Here is a 20,436-nt window from a genome sequence, read left to right on the forward strand (position 1 = left end):
TGCCACAGTTTACCACACTTGGTGAAGCTTTTGACATTTAGATAAGACCTGGATGTTTACAGAGTAAATAATAATAAATTTTAATGTACTCTACACCAGCTTATTTAACAAAGATCACAAAAGAGAAAGGTGAAGTACAATCTAGAGTATATTTTAAATCTATAGTGTGTTAGTTGCCCCAAGTAGTTTTTTCCCAAATTCCTCAGCTATATCACTTAAAGTTTACCATAAAACATTTTTAATTTTTTTAAAAAAATTATATTAGTTTGCTTACAAAGTTCATATATTTAGTGTTTCACACTATTCTTCATTCACATTTTGTTTCATACAGTCATTCCCATGCATTATGTTTTATAAAATTAATCACCATCGGACCTTGCCCATCATTTCCCTGTCTTTTCAGGTCCCTGCTGGATCTTTCCTATTTCCTTCACTCCCTCCTCAAGTGGGGAAGGGATGGGAATAGAGAGGTGAGGATGGGTAGGAGGAAAACTGTAAAACTTTTTAAAAATGGATTAAAATACTACTTATCAGATGACATATTGGAGGCAGATGTTCTTCTGTTTATGAGGTTTTTTTAAAGGTAATAAAAGTAGTTTGTCCCATTGGATAATTGCCTAATCAGGCAAGGGCATGGATGGCACCCGTGGGAGGCCATTTCTAGATCATTTTCTTCAATCTTTCAGATGCTGAGCTTAGAGAGAAAAGGATGCAAACATACTGCTTCCCTGGCCATCAGCCCTATCCCCATTCCTAGGCTCAAGCTTCTTTCAGGCAACCTGAACTTCTGCTTTTTCTATCAGAAAGACACACTTTGTTGTTGTTATGTATTGTCAAATTGGAACCAACTCAGCTGACTCTTCAGCAGATTTTCAGGGGCTGTAAATCACATGGAATTAAATTGGTCACCTTTCTCCTGAGGAGCAGCTGGTAGATTTGAACTGGTTGCTTTTGCGTTGAGAGCATGACTCGTTACTCACTAGGCCATCCAGGTTCAGAAAGATTTTGTTGTTGTGGCCATCGAGTCGGAACTGACCCATAGCTGACCCTCTAGTGGGTTTTCAGAGGCAGTAAATGACATGGGAGGACATAGCTCACCCTTCTCCTGTGAAGCAGCAAGCTTCTTACTACTAGACTACCAGAGCTCCAGAAAGACTTTAGGGACTAGAACTTTCTTTTCACTACCTAAATCACCAGTATGTGATAATGCCGGCTGTTAGTTATCCTTCCCACCACTGAAAGCACAAAGTAAAACAGATCTGAATTTTCTTGTTGGTGTTTTGTCTGAGAACATTCACATGTCTGAACAACACTCTCTGGAGTTTAGACTCCCTGTACTTGTACTTGTATCCCTTCTCTCTTTTCCTGAGAGAGGGAACAACTTTTTTTTCCCCCCAGGGAAGAAGAGAGTCACGTCTCTGCATTCCTCCTCCACCACATACCATTAGAGCTACAGCAAAGCTTCAGGCCTGTGGGGCTCCCCTATCAACCCAGAAAATGGAATTTCCTTTCCCATAGAGCCTATTCTTCTCCTTCCTTATAGGGTAATGTTATTCCCTTTCCCAAGCTTTTGTACCCAGGATATGCTAGCTTGAAAAATTAGCGATATTTTTTATTCCCTACTCTTTCATAATCCCAGCCTTTTCTGTTCTTGTCCTGCCCCTCAGAATTCTCATCTCTCTTGACTATCCATCTTACGTACTCAAGGATTGGACTCCTTCATCTAGCCTTTTTTTTTTAACAGAATAATCTGCACTCTTTATATAGTTTGATTACCAACTCTTCTCTTTAACATTTTTTTTTATCTCCCCAAAATAGAAGCCTGGCATACAGAGGCTACAACTATAAAGGCCAAGGTTAGACATTCAGATCAAATACCAGGAAGACTGATAGCCGAATCCCCAAGATTACTTTTTATTATATACATACATGAGAAATTTCAGAGAGACACCTCCTTCCGTTGAAACATACACACTAATCAGTCTTGGCCTGAGCAATTTGTTTCATCTGATATTCTTTCTCAGGCTAAGGAAAAGTCTAAATTTGTCTCATGCCTTCTAAAGACACAAAGAAAAGCTGTCAGAAATTTAGGCAAAGAATATGGTCTTTCTGCAGGTATATCCTGTTGAGATACATTATCAGGCATTTGAATCAAGATCACATTTTTGAGACTGAGAACCCACAATGGTAGTTTTGATACTAGGTAATGTTGACAGCAAATTCCAAAAGTGAGTGTTGGCTTGTTTGTTTATCTCAAAAATAAAATAGTATTTATCCTAGGAGCCCTGGTATCCTAGTAGATAAGGAGTTGTGCTGCCAACCCAAAGGCAGGTGATTCATATCTACCAGCAGCTCTGTGAGGGAAAGATGTCTCCTCTTGTGCAGTTTATAGCCTCTAAAGACCCACTGAAAGGTCAGCTATGAGTTGATTGCCTTGACAGCGCACACACATACACACAACCAAGTTACACATCAGACTGTCTTTCAAAATATTTTCAGCTTTATCTCAGGCATTGGATTGTACCTTTCTTTGTCTGCCCATGGAATCATGGCCCTCTAGAAAAATTCTAGATTGGGGAACAGTTTAAATAATCCCCTCTGAAGAGATGAGATTCCTCCCTTCCCCCCAACCATGGGCTTAGCTGGCTGAAGGCTTCAGGAATCAACCCTCTTCTTTGGTCAAAACTACATTTGTTTACCTCTTCAGTCAAGTGTCCAGACCACCTTCCCTGCTATCTGGCTCTTGACTTCATAAAAGTGACCAAGTGGGACATTTTCCCCTAAATCCTAGTGCACTGTGCCTAATTTCTCCTAATGCACTATTCTCCACAAGGTGTCCTGTTGACCACCTGCTGGGCTCAGAGCTGTTAAGGTTTCACATCACAACACAATAAGGAGCATTTCCCTGAATGTATATCAGTCTGTGTTGCTAAGCACACTCTAGAGATCAGCTGGCTTTATTATTATTACTATTATTACAGCAAGTCTTTGTTGAAGACAGAAAGGATGCATTGATTTACATTTTTATAACGTTTCTTATCTTGTTGTAGCCGAGCTTTTTGAATAGAATTATCTTAAAGTGTATAACAGATCAATCATTACCCAGGCTTATCTTCAAAAATAAAGTGTGTCATGCTAGATTTTCCATGCCTATTTTCATTGAACAACAAGAACCTCCCCAAAATGACCCTAATATCTGATGGGCCAAAGTAATTATCAGTTTTATTTTGGCCTCTCCTTCCTTCATGGAAACTGACTGGCAACTCCTCAAGGATTTATTCCTTCTTGAAAAAGTACTTCAGAATAATTCTGTCTTAATTGTAGGGCTGCACAGCCAATTATTACACTTGTCAGTAAGTTTTACACCTGTAGAAACTTGATTGGCATACGTTTGCAATAGATATAGCAGTAACCACAAAAAGTGTTGCTGATGAGGTTGCTTGTGTACAGCCAAACACCTCATGGAATTTGTTCCTGAGTCCAGAGGTTTAGGCGACAAAAGCATGTAGGTGGCAGTTCACCTGAACAATAGCAGAATAGGGCACAGAGAGGGAATGTATGACTACTTCCCTCCATGAACACCTGACTCCTTTCCCGTGATGCCAAAGAACTGGATGGTGTCTAGCTACCGTTACTGCATATTATGGAATACCAAAAAAGAATCATCATCAAAAAGGGGGGAAATGCAGGGTAGAATTTAAAATTCTCATGGATTCCAGACTCATTCTATCCATTGAAGCGGGATAAATTCCTGAGAGATATTCTTTAAACCGTAAACAGAAATACATCCCTTGATATCTTCTTAAAGCCAAAAAGTAGTTTTGCTTAACCGGTAGAAAACAATTTCCTCGAACATTACATGGGCTGCCAAGAGAACAGGTAAGGCATGGAGAAAGTGTAGCCAGAGTGCTCCTTGGAGGAAAGATGGCAAAGCTTCATTGGAGAGGGACATCATGCTGCTTGGAAAGATTGCCGGAAGTGGTCATCTAAGGAGAGCAAGACTCCCAATGAGATGGCTTGACATGGTGACCAGCAGTGGGCTCAATCTAGAGTGACAGACAGAGATGATGAGGAAGGCACAGGATAGGGCAGGGTTTATATCTGTTGTTTATAAGGTCATTATGAGGCATACTCAACCTGACGAGACCTCACAACAACATACGGGGTCAAATTGACAACAAAATTTGAGGGATTGGATAGGAAACTTTGAGAACATTGAGTTTAGGTTAATGAGGGAGGAATAACTCGGGGGACAAAAAGAGATGATTGCACAGCTCGGGAGTGTAATCACTGTCATTGAATTGCACACGGAGAGACCATTGAGTTGGTGTATTTTTCCTTTTCCTGTACATATTCACAACATTTAATACAATTGACAAGAGAAAAAAATAACCCAGGCTTCCTCCACTGGACTTCTAGTGCCTGCCCCTCTCCCCCACTCCTCTCCCTCTCTCTCTCCCCCCCTTTTCTCCCTCTCTCCCTCCATCCCTCCCTTCCTCTCTCTTCTTCCCCCCTCTTTCCCACCCTTCCCCCCCCCTCTCTCACACACACACGCACACACACTCTCTCTCTCTCTCTCACTGTGATGACGATTGCTAGGTTAACTTATGTTCCACCAAGGACCTTACCTATAAGATGTATTTCTTGTTGATTTTCATTTAGACAAGAGTTGACAAAGTTCATACCCCAAAATTCTCCACCAGACTCCTTAAAAATCTCAACATGATGGCTGGCTTTCTTAAACGTCTTTCCTCCCCAACCTTATAAGCCCCTGAAGACTGCCAAATAGTTGCGAGTGAGTTGATCATTATTGCTGTGCATTATTATTAGGCCGTGCAGCAATAGATTACAGTAGCTGTGTGTTCCCTTTGTGACTGGCTCATATCAGAAATAAGCCTTTTCATTGACTAATCGAAAACTTTTATAAGGAGGATGAATTTTCCTTGAACTATAAAATGACAGTATACTTAGATATAGGTATAGGTAAACATAACACAATGCATGGATATGTTTCCCTGTCTAAAATCAGTGTGACCTTTTACACACCTAGACTCATGATTAGCAGTTAGAATTTGGCCCATAATTCTACAGTAATTATTCTTGACTTAAATTCATTCCCTGCCTCCCAGGGGTCCAGCTGTGGAGTCACGTACTGTACCAACTGGCCACAATTATTTTATTCTCTCTTGGGACAGCGACTTTATTTATTGGTAGATTTATTTAGTAATAATAATTCATTAAGTATTTTTAATATACTTGGTTCTGCCCAGACACTTTGTAGTTTGTTTTCCTTCTGACAAGGTTGCTAATATTACCCATGTTTTACAGATTGATGGAACTGTTTTTTAATTGCAAAGGGATAAATATTTCAGCCCACTAGTGATATATCTTGGTCTGTCTGACTCTAAAAGTTGTGATAATTCTTCCAGTGCCCTATTCTGTGTCTTTAGAAATGCTTCATCTCCTGCCATCTGTTTTGATTTCCTGCCCTTTTAACAAATCCTAGCCTAGTTCTCCTCCAACGATATATTTTGACAGTAAAATTAAGAAATGGAGGTGGTTACAAAAGATCGGTCCATGGTTTCCTGAAGAGAGAATGGTGCCCCTCCTTGTTTAGGTCATTTCTGTCTCATTGCCCTTGAATCAGAACAACTCACGGCTGACCAGAGAACAGCTTTCCAAGACCGTAAAACGTACAGGATGAGATTTCCCATCTTTCTCCCATGGAGCTGCAGGCTGCTTTGCTGTGATACCAAAAAACCATGGCAAAGGAGCCAGTAGTCCTGAACTGTCAGAGAAGCTCAGCCTTTGAGTTAGCAGCACAATTCCCACCCAAAATGGGACAACAACACAGAAATTTTAAGTAATAAGTCACAGATATATGATGTTGTTGTTGTTATGTTCCTTCAATTCATAGCTGACTCTCCAGCAGGTTTTTAGAAACAGTTAATCCCATGGAAGGAGATTGCTCATTAGTCTCCAACAGAGCAGTTGGTGGATTCAAACCATGTTCCTTTGGGTTGGCAGTACAGCTCCTTACACTAAGCCACCAGAGCTTCCTCACAAATATATTCAGGGTCAAAATATTACTAAAAGCTCTTGGCATCACTGACTAGCCAGTAAAGATGACAAATTGTCAAAGAATGAAGTGTACATACAAGTAATTTGAACTTCCTGTTCTGGGAGAGTTGTAGAATATGTGGTAACTAGGAAAAAAACCTTACAAAAAATATCTATTTTTCTTTTTAAAGGTGGTAAGTTTTGTAAGGCTGTCTATTTACTAACACCTTTTAATTCCTTTAATCCACTACTTATTGCTCACATAGAATTATTCCCTAATGGATGTTCTGCCTTCAAGAAAATTACTCCAAATATAGATGAAGAAGGGGCAATGAAAGAAGATGCTGGAATGATGGATGTCCATTACAGTGAAGTAAGATACCGATTCTTTCAGCTTGAGAAATGCCAAGCATGCTCTTTCCTTTTGGTTTTCTACCTGCTAATTTTTGCACAGTTCACCAGAATACTTTTTTCCAATCTGTCCTTTGAAATCTTCTTTTAAACTGTTTTACTTTTCATCTTTTATTTCATTCATCCTAGCTATGTTGTGTTCTAGAGAAATTTTCAGTCTTTTCTGATGACATCCATGTTGATCTTTTTTTCCTCCCTCTCCTGTCTTTTTATTGTCTTTTTTTAAATGCTTGCTTTCTGTACGATATTCTAACCCCACGCAGCCTATCTGATTTTAAGTCTGTGTTCAGTATTTAAACGCTGTTCTTGACATGGCCTCTAAATTCCAGATGAATATACTCAAGGTCATGCTTTGGCTTTCATGGTCTTGTTTTCATTTTCTTCACCTTGACCTTGCTTTCAAGCAATTAAGAGTCTGTTAAGCATTCGGTCTTTTGTCTTATTCTGACTTATGAAACTGATAATCCCTTTTTTTAAAATTTTTTTAATTTTTTAATTTTTTTTATAATCCCTTTTTACAAGTCAGTTTGATGTTGTTGAAAAAAGGTATTTCCAATGAACAAGTCTTAAAAAATCCTGTCATGCAATGTCAGATATCATCTCTGTTACCATTTTCTATTTACTATTTTCCACTACTGGTCTTTCATCATTGTTTCGAACTTTCACATTCAAATCACCAGTATTTATCAAGGCCACTTCAAATATTTCCATTTGAATATAAAGTCACACAAATATTCTTCTGTGTAGACTCTCTTGAACGTAATGATTTCTGTTCTTTAATACAACAATCTGATTCAAAATGTCTTTACCCAAAACTTTTAAGTCTTGAATGGATTTTTCTCTTAATGTAGGAAGTTTTGCTGGAGTTGTTAGAACAGTGTGTGGATGGCTTATGGAAAGCAGAACGCTATGAAGTGATTTCTGAAGTTTCCAAGTTGATCATTCCAATTTATGAGAAACGTCGTGAATTTGAGGTAGGCCGTTTATTGTGGTTCTGTTAAACCAGTAGTGTTATTGCATTAGTATCTTTCTGTCTTTTTTTCCCCTTGACAGAAGGTTAATTATTAGACTATGTCTTTAACTAGATACTTCAGTCAGTGTATCATTTTAACACAGTTGTCCAGTTTTACAAGGTTTAAAAAAATATTACCAATTTGCAGTGCTAATAAATCCTTATATGAGCATCATATCTTAAGTTTACAAAAAATTTCCAAATGAGATGTAAAAAACTCATAACACACATTGAAATTGAGGCTGGGCCAGTGTGTGTCAAGCTGCTGTAACAGGAATTCCAGAAGCAGGTGACTTTAACAAACATAGCCCACCCCCACCCCCACAAGTAGAGAGGGCTAGAAGTCCAAATTCAGAGTGCCAGCTCTGTTGTTGTTGTTATGTGCCGTCGAGTCGCTTGCGACTCATAGCGACCCTATGTACAACAGCCCTAAACTCCACTCTGTCCTGTGCCAATCACACTGTCTCTGACACTCCCATCCCAATTATCCCAGTCACTGAATCAATCCACCTCATAGAGGGCCTTCCTCTCCTGCGCTGTCCTTCCACCCTCCCAAGCATGATGTCCCTCTCCAAGGACCGGTCTCTCCTCACAACATGTCCAAAGTATGTTAGACGGAGCCTCAGAATCCTTGCCTCCAAGGAGCCACCCGGTTTAACCCTTTCCAGGACAAATCTGTTTGTTTTCCTAGCAGTCCATGGTATTCTCAATACTCTTCTCCAGCACCACAGCTCAAAGGCATCAATTCTCTTTCTATCCTTCCTAGTCATTGTCCAGCTCTCTGATGCATAACAAGTGATTGCGAAGACCATGGCCTGTATCAGACGCACCTTAGTCTCCAGAGAGACACCATTGCTCTTCAGTACTTTGGAGAGGTCCCTAACAGCTGACTTTCCCATGGCAATACGCCTTTTAATTTCCTGGCTGCTGGTGCCAGCTCTAGGGGGAAATATTTTCTCTTTGTCAACCCTGGAGGAAAGTCCTTGTCTCTTTTGAGTTTCTGCTCCTGGGTAATCTTCATGGGGCTTGGACTGTGGTGTCACTAGAAGGTTGGGTGGGGGATTTGGGTTGCACTGGGTGACACCAGACTGACTGTCTATAAAATTTATGTGCCGCGTTTCAGGAAAAAAAGGTCTTATATTTATAAAAATACCCCTGGTATTTATTGTAACAACCAAACCTCAACTCACATGTATGAATAGACCTACAAGGCTGAAGCTATATGCTAATTTATATGTTTTGAACCTTTGAAAGGGAATGCTACTGGTATAGTCCTTAGAGAATAGTACAGTTAACCCAAAGAGGAGATGACAACTCTGGAGGTTCATATCCAGCAGCCACTCCTAGGGAGAAAGATGGGCAGTTTCCTCCTGTGTGATTTACAGCTTTCCAAAACCACCTGGAGGCTGTCTTTGAGTTGTTCTACTTGACAACAATGAGTTTGTGAATGTACTCGCTAGAGCTATCATTATTACCCAACTATAGGAATGCTTTGAATCACATGGCCTCATCTACATGTACTAAAAGCATGTTTTATGGCTCCAAGTATTTGTATAGTCACTGACTTTGTCAGATTTTCTAATGTTTTAGATACTGTACCAATAACTTTTTAAATAATAAAATTGTTAGTTGTTTTATTCCATTGGAATGGACTCATCGCTGACCTTCCAGCAGATTTTCAGATGCTGTAAATTGCACAGGGAGGAAATTACTCCTCTTTCTTCCGAGGAGTAGCTGGTGGATTGTGAGCCGTTACGAGTAAGCTACCAGAGCTCCTATAAAATAAAGGAAAAAATCAGGAGAAAATGTCAAGAATTCTGTGATTCAGGCATTATAATTCAACATAGAAAGATTTTACAATTCCATTTCGTTGTTAATATACAATTTATAACTATGTTATTCTGTGATTAAAATTACTAAAGTTTCAGTAGGAAATCTGTGGGGTAGGAAGGTGGCACTATGCCCTATCCTAATCCTCCTACCCATTAACAAAACAAAAGCAACTCATTCTCAAATGTGATTATAACCCAAGGCATAAAGGTTATGGTTTATAACACCCATTTGGGGGGACACAGCTCAATCTAAAACATCTCACCCTTTGCCTTTCCAAATTTATGTCTTTCTCACATGCAGAACACATTCACCCTGTCACGCTATCTCAGAAGTCTTAAATCCCCTCCAAGCCCAAAATTCCATGTTTCTGACACATCTAAATCAAATATGGGTGAGACATCAGGAATATTCCATCCTGGGGCAGGTCATGCAAACTTGTGGAATCTAGAATACAAGTTCTCTCTTTCCACAGCAAAGTGGTGGAACAAGCACAAGAAAGACACTCCCAGCAGAAATAGGAGCACATGGAAGGGAATGAAAGGACAGTGAGGAGTGAGCAAACTAAAACCTAGAACAAACTACATTAGTTCTTGGGGCTTGAAAAGAATCCTCTGTTCTCAGAGGCTGTCAGCTCTTCAAGACTCTTCAGTGTTGGTCACATCCTCTGTATTCCGAGTAGGGCCTTTGGCCCTGGAATTCAGCTCTTCCTTCCAGGAACACTGGAATGCTAACTCTGCTCCCTTGGCTTTGGGTGGCCCATTCTTCTATTTTGTCTTGGTCTCAGAAACCCCAACCTTCTCCCCCTTGAGCCTGGCAGCCGTCCCAGCTTCTCTTGGCAAGTAACCTCATCCATTTGACCAAACTGAATACCAGCCCTGCAGTCTAGAACTGAGTTAGTGAAGATCTGACTCTTTAAAGCATGGAAGCTCTACCCTTTGAAGTCCAAAAGACAGTGAGACCCAGGTAGCTCTGCTTCCTATGTTCTTTCCAATAATGCTTCTTCAACCTGCTCTGTGGATGGTCCTTTATTTCTTTTCCTCAGGGGTTAACAGATATAGTTCCTTTCCCCCGTTTCCCTCCTATAGAATTCCAAGAGGCAGAATAGAGTTCAGGGGTCACAACACTTGATCTCACTGCAATAGCAACAGTGAGGAGGGACAGCCACATGGAAATTTCTGAAATGTAAATTTCAAACCCATGTTGTTCAAGGGTATAACCACAGGCATGGAGGTTAGGATTTAGAGCTCATATTTTGAGGGGATGTGAATTCAATTCGTGACATCCTGTGGTTCTCAGAATATTTCCAACCAGCAACTTCTCCCAAGAGCATAAAATATCAGTGTTGTATTTGCTAAACCTTCACTGAAAAAGAAGTTGTCTAATTTCCATATTGCCCAGGAAAGGGGTATGGACCTAATTCTATCCTTTACAGTTTCAGGGACGGGGTGCGGAGATGTTGGTAAATGACATTGGGAGATAATAAGATACCAGTAATTACCCATGTCGGCCTGCCAGATAAAACCATGGATAAATGGTGGTTGTACTATTCTGAACAGGTGAAACAGAAATTTTGTATACTCAAATTTCTGGGTCCATGCAATATTTTAACCCCTGCCATGCCTGGAAGGAGTGCTTTCAGAGTAAAGGCATTGAAAAAAAAAAACAAAACCTATTTACTGCTAAATCTAAAAATAGTTTCCTTGTTGAAGAGGTTTCCAAGAATGAAAACACAATACAGTAATTACATTATTAGCCCAATGTTCTAATCTCTGTTCTCCCCATTTAATCAGAGCCACTGAAGTGACACCAGAGCAGACACAAATGTGTAAAATGTGGGTACAACTGAACTATAACTGAAATAGGATGAGATTCGATACCTTACTAGAAAGTGTGGCCTGCCCACTGCATAGCAGTCAGATCCCTTGACTACACGGTGCCCTGCTAACAGATGATGGCCACCTAGCCACATGCTGCTTTGACTGTGTACTGCACTCCCCAGCCCTTGCAATAATCTGATCTCTTGCTTCCAGCCTCTAAAAGGGTTCACTAGACCTCTTCCGAGTCTCATTCCAAGATTTTAACCTATAATATTTCCCATTCTGGACATTGTTCTACTTCAGTCAATTTTTGCAAATTCAGATCTCTTTCGGTTTGATGGCATTAACCTTGACTGAACGAGTTCAAACTGGTTTCAAGGCCCCGATTCAACTCTGTTTTTCTTGCTGGGCAAAGCTCCTCCTTTCTTTGCCATACTTCTTAGGAATGCCTGAAATCATCATCATGCAATTCAACTGATTATGTAAAACTCAACTAAGTAGTTTACAGTCAAGCCAGAACTATCACACTGGAGGAGATTGTCCAGCTTTCGTGTGTTAAACTAACTCCCTCTTCTTGCCATTGAATCAGAGATTACTCGTAGCTGATCTTTCAGTGGGTTTACAGAGTCTATAAGTTACACAAGAGGAGATTACCCATCTTATTTCCCTGGAGCCCCTGGTGGAATCGGACCTCCGGGGAGGTGCAGCTCTAGCAGGATAACTCCCAACTGACTGTGCTACCCGAGCTCCCTGATTATGTTAAAGTGAGAGTTAAAGAGTTATGTCTAGGTTACATAGACATCCTCTCTCATAGTTTGTTCTTTTCTAAGAATTACCATTCTTCTACCTAATAATTATATATTAAGGACATTTGTGAAAGTTTCAAACCAAAGGCCCCATTTCTCAACTGTTAGGTTCAAGATCAGGCTGCTTAGGGAATGTTTTAGCACTCAATCATCCAATTATAAGGAAGAAAGAAAACTACTGTCTTTGCTTCACATTAAAGGAAATGGTATTTCTATACAGAGACGACTACTCTTTCCCTGTAAGATTGCACAGGTGGGTGTAGCTTGCCTAGAATTCTTCGTGGAGTGGAGTAATTGTTTTAAAGACTATGATGGAGAATTTTCCTGTGTCTCTGTATGGGATGGGCTGAAAAGTGTCATAGGTAACCATATAAGTAAGAAAATTTAATTGTAGGAGATAATGTGAAAGGAATTGGTTCTGTGAACCATTTTTCTGAATAGATTCTTTGGAAATGTCTGTGAACTTGAATGAAGAACAGACTTCATTGAGGCTTTTTAAAATTTGTAGCTGTATTTTCTTTTCCTCTCATATTGTTTGCATAGGTTATGTATTCTTATTTCTCTCCACTTAAAGACTTAAGCAAAACATTTTGCTTTCCTTCCAGTTTAAAGAAATCAGACCTATAGAAAATAGCAATTGACAATAGAGCTAGGAACCAAATGCAACGTAACATTTAGGAATATAGTATTACTTGTCCATTTTAAGCTCTACTCTGAGTCCATTGGGAGTTGCATTTTTAACCCAAAGGCACTACCTCTCGGGCAGTTGGAATCCACCAGCGGCTCCCCAGGAGAAAGATGGGCAGTCTCTTCCCATGGGATTTACATTCTCCAAAACTCACTAGAGAGTCAGCTGTGAGTCATTTCTGACTCAGCAGTGACAATGAGTTTTACCCTTAGACCTAAAGTCTTTAGGAACTTTAATGTTGACAGATGAGCGAGTTGTGTTGTGTACCGCAGAGTCGGAACTGACCCATAGCTGACCCGCCAGCAGGTTTTCAGAGGCTGTTAATCACACAGGAAGAGACTGCCCAATCCTCCCATAGAGCCGCTGGAGGATGCAGACTGCGTGCCTTCAGGATTGCAGCACAGATTCGTACCACTGGGCCACCAGAGCTTCCCTCCTCACCAAAACCATTTTGCAAAGGAGATAGCATTTGCATTTTTGTTTTTCTTGTTTCTTCATCTTGATAGTATTTAGTAATTACTCCACAAAGCAAGCTAATTCTGTATATTCTCCTTTTCCAGAAACTGACTCAAATTTATCGAACTCTTCATGGCGCTTACACGAAAATTCTGGAGGTTATGCACTCAAAAAAGAGACTTTTAGGCACTTTCTTCAGAGTTGCCTTTTATGGCCAGGTGAGTATACTCTAGTTCCTGACGTTGCCTTTCCCTTTTAAACATTCACATGTGAATCACTATATTAATGTAATAACAGTGACTGTTTCTAGGTTCCTGTCTTTATAGATTGCCTATCTTAACACCAGGTAGCCTCTTTACATAAGTGTAAACTACACTTTGATTCCCATATCTCAACCACTAGGTCAGAGTACAACATAAAAGATTTGGACTTTTCCCCTTAGTTTCATTTTCTCTTAAGCTTGTCACAGTACTTCTTTAATACCAAGCGGCCAGAACTTTGAAATAAAAACCACACAGTCGGCATGTAGTTAATCAGGGCATGAAAAGAGTCTGGCGTGAAAGTTGACAGTAAATTTGCAAACTCTCATTTATTTGAAGCAATGGTTGAATGTATATATAGGGATTTTAAGAATTTTTTTCATCTTTAACATCAGCTTCAAACATGTTATTAAGCTTTTTTTTTAGTAGATGTTCTGCAGATTCTCCACTCGCTGAGTCAAAAGTTTAAGAGTTACCCTTTGTTTCACTTTGCAATAGTCCTTTTTTGAAGAAGAGGACGGAAAGGAGTACATCTACAAAGAGCCGAAGCTTACTGGCCTCTCGGAGATTTCCCTGAGACTTGTTAAACTTTATGGTGAAAAATTCGGTACAGAGAACGTGAAAATAATTCAAGATTCAGACAAGGTAACAGATGATCAGCATTTGGAAACCATCATTTGTTGGCCCCGTGCTTGATACGTAGCTCCTGGCTTGCTCTTTTTGGTTGTTTCCAGCTGAGGAGGTTGGCATATAGAAATAGAGTCTTTTTAAGTGAGGAATGAAAGGAGAGAGGCTTTGGATTCTGAGAGACCAGAATTCAATTCTCTGTTCTCTGTCACTTACTAGCTATATGATCCTGGGGAAGATTACTTGCCCCGCTCCCCGCTACTTAATTTTTCTCGTTAGTAGAATGGAGAGTATGTTGTTGTTGTTGTAAGATGCCATCAATTCAAGTACCATTCATAGCGACCCTAAGAACAACAGATCTGAACCTTGCCCTATCCAGTGTCATCCTCATTGTCTCTGACATACTTGAACTCATTATTACAGTGACTCTGTAAAGCCACCTCCCTGTGGGTCTTTCACTGACCCTCCACCTTTCCAAGCATGATGTCCTTTTCCAGGGACTAGCCTCTCCTACCTCCATGCTCCAAGTATCTGACAACCTCACCTCTAAGGAGCAGCACACTGGTTGCACTTTCTCCAAGACATTCTTATTTGTTCTCTTGGCAGTCCAAAGGATATTCAGTACTCTTCTCCCACACCATAACTCAAAGGCATTGATTCTTCTTGTATCAGCCTTATTCACTGTCCAGTTCTCAGATGCATAGCAAGTGATTGGGGCAGGGGAAACCCCATGATTTGAATCAGGGGCACCTTAGTCTTTAAATTAATGTCACTGCTTGTTGGCACTTTAAAGAGAGCCTTGACAGCAGATTTTCCCAATGCAATACGTCTTCTGATTTCTTGACTTCTGGTACCAAAAGCAGTGTTCTTGTGCCCCTCAGAACAGGATCCAAACAAAATGAAATCATTGACAGTTTCTTTTCTCTGTCTATCATGATGTTTTCTATTGGAGTTGGCATATGGATTAAGTGAGTTAATACCTGGAAAATGATTAGTAGACTTCCAGGTACATAAAAAGCATTAAATGATAACAGAAACTAGTGTGCCCAATACAAGTTAGGTATTATTGTATATGGGAGCTCCTACAACCTAATTCATAGGGAGTTGTCTTAATAACCCAAAGGCATCTCTGGCTATTCAAATCCACCAGTTGATCTGGGCAGTCTCCTCCCCTGCAGTTTACAGCCTTGGAAGCCCAGTGGAGGGGGTGAGTTATGAGTTGGTTCCACTTGGATGGCAGTGAGTGGATGATTATTGTATATGATATTGTGCATCATAATTTTTTAATTTCATACTTAAGGAGTAAAATCATCATCTTATCTTGGAGCATGCATTTTCTCTTAGGATCTCCTTCAACAAATAGTGACACTCATTAAACCTGCCACAAACTAGATTTAAGAGAGATGCCCAAGGTCTTGTAAAAGTGGCATGAGGAAGGTTTCCACCAATGAGACCTTTTCCCAGTTGGTCCAAAGGCCTGATGGGCCACTTGACCTAGAATCTAGAGAACTAAATGGTGCTCCTGCTGCCACACACTCTGCTCATCACCACAGAAGACCAGAGACAAAATGGGAGAAAAGCATGGGACAAAATTCCAAATCATAAAAGAGACTAGACATAGTGGTTTCATAAGAGGCTGGCTGGTGGAGGCCATAAGACTATAGCTTTTACACACCCTTAAAACCTGGAACTGAACACACACTTGGAAATCACCTTGCACCCAGAAAGACCAATAAAGTATGTATAGTAACACTTATGAAAAATGTGCTACTCAGACCAGTCAGACGAGACCAAAAGGGCAACATTGACCCCAAAACAAAGCTCAGAAGTTGAGGACAGACAGGAAGGAAAGACAGATGGACATGAAGATCCTGGGGCAGAAGCAGGAAGGGAATGCAAATAAAGCCCCAAAACAAAATGCATAAAAATTGTCAAAGGGAAACGAATTTGCTCTGTAAACTTTTACTCAAATGATAATTTGGAAAAAAAAAGAAAGAGGTCCTTTCCTCTAGGGCATGCATGGTTCCCTGTAGAGAGAATATTGAGACAGCACAGTGGGTATAACTCACCATCTTCTTTTCCAGGAGCATGTGTAGGATGAGAGCTGGTTTTTAAAGGTAGGAAGGACCTATACAGATGATTTGTAGACCACCGCCAGCTGAGTAACAGTGATGTGCCCATTACACAAAGCATTCAAAAGCTAGAGTGAGAAGCCTCTGACAATGGTAGAGGCATTTCACTCTCCGCCATGAATCTAGTCTCTTCACTTTGTAGTCTCGCCCATGTCAGTTGCAGACCACAGTGCTTCTCTTCCTCCATACTAATGTTCAATGAGATTAAGATAACCCAGTAACACATTGGTAAGCTTTTCTGTAGGATAGTTGCGTTTATTGTGTGCATCAAGTTGGAACCTTCTCATAGCTGACCCTCTAGCAGGTTTTCAGAGAAATGACAATGAAGATTGCCCATCTTTCTCCCACAGAGCAGCCGGGGGATTCAAACTGCATGCCTTTGTGTTGGTAGCGTAACTCCTTACCACCAGGCCACCAAAATTCTTAAAAACATGCAGCTCCATTAGCTCAACAACTTCTAGGAACTTCTCTTTAAGAGGAGAAAAATGCACACAGCCTAAATGCACGGATGCTCAGTGGGACATTATTTTATAATAGCAGAAAATTGGAAGGCAGCCGAAGATAATGTAATAACCAAAGATGATAAGAACAGCTCAGTAAATCAGGCTTCTCCATTGAGATATTAAAAATTATGTGAATGGCTAGAATATAGAATTATAATAGCTACAATATGTTTTAGAGGTTCTGATTGCAAGGTATTGTTCATTGTGATATCAGGGGATTGTTTTTCTTTTTCTTTATTTATTGTTGCACATTTTTCTCTCCTCACGCCTAGCACACCCCACAATGCACCCCTTATTCCAGATTGTTGTCATGTCATAATCATATATTCCTTTCAGACACTTCTTCCCCTCATCTATTTTATTGTAGTATTCATTATTTATCAAGTGATACCAGATTTTTAAACAGAAAAATAGATGAGAAGGAAATAAGAGCAAAGATGAGTAATGATCTTCTGTGTGGTAGCTTTATTGTTTTTATTTTTATTCATACAGTTCTGTAATTCCCAAATCTAGTTTCTGTGGCTTCTTTATAATCAGGAGAAAATCACATGTTTTGTAAAAGAACAGTGATATCCTTCAGGTTTGTTTTCAGCCGGGGATACAATTGTAAAGTTGTATCCAGAAAGAATAGCTTACCTAAACTCCTTTTGCCTTTCATTAAAAAGAAAATGAAATCTTTCATATTCCATAGGTAAATGCCAAAGAGCTCGATCCAAAATATGCTCATATCCAAGTCACTTATGTGAAACCCTACTTTGATGACAAAGAACTCACAGAAAGGAAGACTGAATTTGAAAGAAATCATAACATCACCAGATTTGTTTTTGAGGCTCCTTATACTTTATCAGGCAAAAAGCAAGGCTGCATAGAAGAACAGTGCAAACGCCGTACCATCTTGACTAGTAAGTAAGATTGCATGTTAACGTCATGTTTACCCTGGTCCTTTTTAATCACACAAGTAACAGCTGGCCAGCCGGAGAGTAACTGAAATCTTAATCATTAATGATTGTTCTGCTACTTAGTCACTCATTGCACAAACATGTCTGTGTGATAAACCATAGTTTGCCCGTATGTATTTCATTATTTCTCAGCAGTATCTCATAAAAAGATTTCCCACCCCTCAATCTTGTAACAATTAGACACCATCTGGTACATTTAAGGTATCTTTGGCACAGGGGAGAATTAAGTACACAGAATTTTGTCTTTAATCTGGCTGTTTTAACACATGGCGTTTTAAGATAGTAAATCAACCTTCACATTTAATAGCTTCTAACTCATTTCCCTACGTGAAGAAGAGGATCCCTATCAACTATGAGCAGCAAATTAATCTAAAGCCAATTGATGTTGCCACTGATGAAATAAAAGATAAAACTGCAGAGTTACAAAAGCTTTGCTCCTCGCCTGATGTGGACATGATTCAGCTCCAGCTGAAATTGCAGGGCTGTGTTTCTGTGCAGGTAAGTTGATCACCAAGCTTGTATTCAATGCTCCTTGATGGTCCTCGTGCTTACTTAAGGACAAGGAACAAGCATTCATTTTAATTGTGCATTATTTCTTACAGATTGCGAAAACTGGACCTTTTTATTTAAGTATAATGTATCTAAATTTCTAGAAAATTCTGGGTTATGACCAAGCACTGTGACATAAATTCCTATGGCGGTAGCCAAACTATATTTATATGCAAAAGCTACTTATTTGAATATTATCTTGGCACATTATTTGTTTTTGTTAATGATTTTTCAAATGGAATGGTAGTAAGAATAATGCATGGCTAAGAATCTTTTCTGCTTGAGGGGAGGATTTTAATATAAAGGAGAAATGTAAAGATTCTATTACATTCTGACACCTATCATAATAATTTTGTTTTATGTCTTACCACTTAGGTCAATGCTGGTCCATTAGCATATGCAAGGACTTTTTTAAATGACAGTCAAGCCAGCAAATATCCACCTAAAAAAGTGAATGAGTTGAAGGACATGTTTAGGTAAGTGCTTTGTAGTCTTCAGAATCGATTACTATTTTTCCTCTATTTTATTGTTGGGCGGGGGGAAGTCTGAAAATACTGTAGTTGTTGCTAGCTGTCATTGGCTTGGTCCTTGCATGAAGGATCAGATTATTCTATCTGTTGAGTTCTTACTGATTGACTCTACTGCTTAGCATAGCAACATGCATGTGTCCGCTGAGAGAAGAATATCACCTGGGACTCAAACCTGAATCTCCTGCACAGAAGGCAAGAGTTCTGTCACTGGATGCCCACCAAAATAAAACTCTTTAAGTGACCTCCTGTTGGTACTTCAAAGCGAGGAAATGCTTCAAGACATTAATAATGACCTGGTGACCCAAGAGATTGAACACAACAACTTCATTCCTGTAGATATTTTAAGTGACACGAATGAACACAAGCCTGCTAAGTGGTTTCCTTCCTTATACTGTTGACCTCATAGAATTTCAGACTACTTAGGGAGACAGGAAAGTGGAGGGCTGGAAGGATTGCAGAGGCTTGACCTGCTAATTTTAGACAATATCCATAAACACATTGAATGATGGAAAATGCTTTTATGGTAGATCATTAATTTCTGCTACCCTCCCTCTTAACCGGCCCAGGAGAGATGTTTTGCAGCTCTAAGCACCCAAAACTCTACTGTACACATTCTTGTTACTGGCTGTCAAATTGATTCTGACTCCTGACAAGCCCATAGACCTGGCATAGAACTGCTCCATAGGGTTTTTAAGGCTCTGACCTTTCAGAATGTCTTCCCCAATGCCTCTGAGTGGATCAGATTGCCAGCTATTTGTTAATAGTAGCATGCTTAACCATTTGCACTACCCAGGGAACTCCTACTAAGTACATAGTAAGCCCAAAAGTAATTCTTGTTGAAATTGTAACCAGATACAAATGAATAAAACACAAATTTCCTACTTTCTTCAAAAAGTAAGGCTTTCTAGAGGATGTGTGTTTTACTGAACGAGCTAAGAAACTACAGGGCAGAGGTGGAGAAGAAAAGGAAAAGTATTTCACTTTGGAAATGACTTTAACAAAGTGAGCTAGGATTTTAATCTTCCTTCGAAGCATGCCATGATTAAATTGAATATCAGTTTGACTGCTGAAAGAAAGCAAAACATTTATCCAATGTTCACTCACAGGAAATTTATACAAGCCTGCAGCCTTGCACTTGAACTAAATGAGCGACTAATTAAAGAAGATCAAGTTGAGTACCATGAAGGGCTGAAGTCGAATTTCAGAGATATGGTGAAAGAATTGTCTGACATAATCCATGAGCAGGCAAGTATTAGGGTGGTTGGGAATGAACACATGATCTGGGATCCCTGACACATTGCTTGACAAAATCTCTTCCAGTAAAAACCTATTCAAGCCAGAACCTGCCCGTACTGACTTGTTTTTCTAGGTCTCACAAGTTTTTAATCTTTGACAGAGTACAGTCTACGCTCTCCTTTCCATTACTCTCTGTTGTTGTTATGTGCTGTTGAGTCGTTTGCAACTCATAGCGACTCATAGCGACCGTATGTACAACAGCCCTAAACCCTGCTCTATCCTGTGCCAATCACACTGTCTCTGACACCCATCCCAATTGCCCCAGTCACTGAATCATTCCACCTCATAGAGGGTCTTCCCCTCCTACGCTGTCCCTCTACCCTACCAAGCATGATGTCCCGCTCTAAGGACCTGTCTCTCCTTACAACATGTCCAAAGTATGTCAGGCGAAACCCCAAAATGCTTGCCTCCAAGGAGTAGCCTGGTTTAACCCTCTCTAGGATGAATCTGTTTGTTTTCTTGGCAGTCCATGGTACATTCAATACTCTTCTCCAGCA

The 20,436-nt window shown here is 39.9% G+C and overlaps 1 protein-coding gene across 1 annotated transcript in view; it reads left to right on the plus strand.

Moving 5' to 3' along the window:
* DOCK11 (dedicator of cytokinesis 11) overlaps positions 1–20,436 on the plus strand; it is a 241,697-nt gene that overhangs the window by 212,915 nt on the left and 8,346 nt on the right. The window contains exons 45-52 of the mRNA XM_006893767.1: positions 6,327–6,433; positions 7,323–7,445; positions 13,188–13,301; positions 13,842–13,988; positions 17,297–17,507; positions 17,872–18,062; positions 18,489–18,589; positions 19,750–19,888. Of these exons, the coding sequence (XP_006893829.1) occupies positions 6,327–6,433; positions 7,323–7,445; positions 13,188–13,301; positions 13,842–13,988; positions 17,297–17,507; positions 17,872–18,062; positions 18,489–18,589; positions 19,750–19,888 (1,133 nt within the window). The remainder of the gene's footprint in view (positions 1–6,326; positions 6,434–7,322; positions 7,446–13,187; positions 13,302–13,841; positions 13,989–17,296; positions 17,508–17,871; positions 18,063–18,488; positions 18,590–19,749; positions 19,889–20,436) is intronic.

Source organism: Elephantulus edwardii, unplaced genomic scaffold (genome assembly GCF_000299155.1).
Source record: "Elephantulus edwardii isolate Elephantulus edwardi_28Jun2011 unplaced genomic scaffold, EleEdw1.0 scaffold00131, whole genome shotgun sequence".
Classification (NCBI taxonomy): Eukaryota; Metazoa; Chordata; class Mammalia; order Macroscelidea; family Macroscelididae; genus Elephantulus; species Elephantulus edwardii.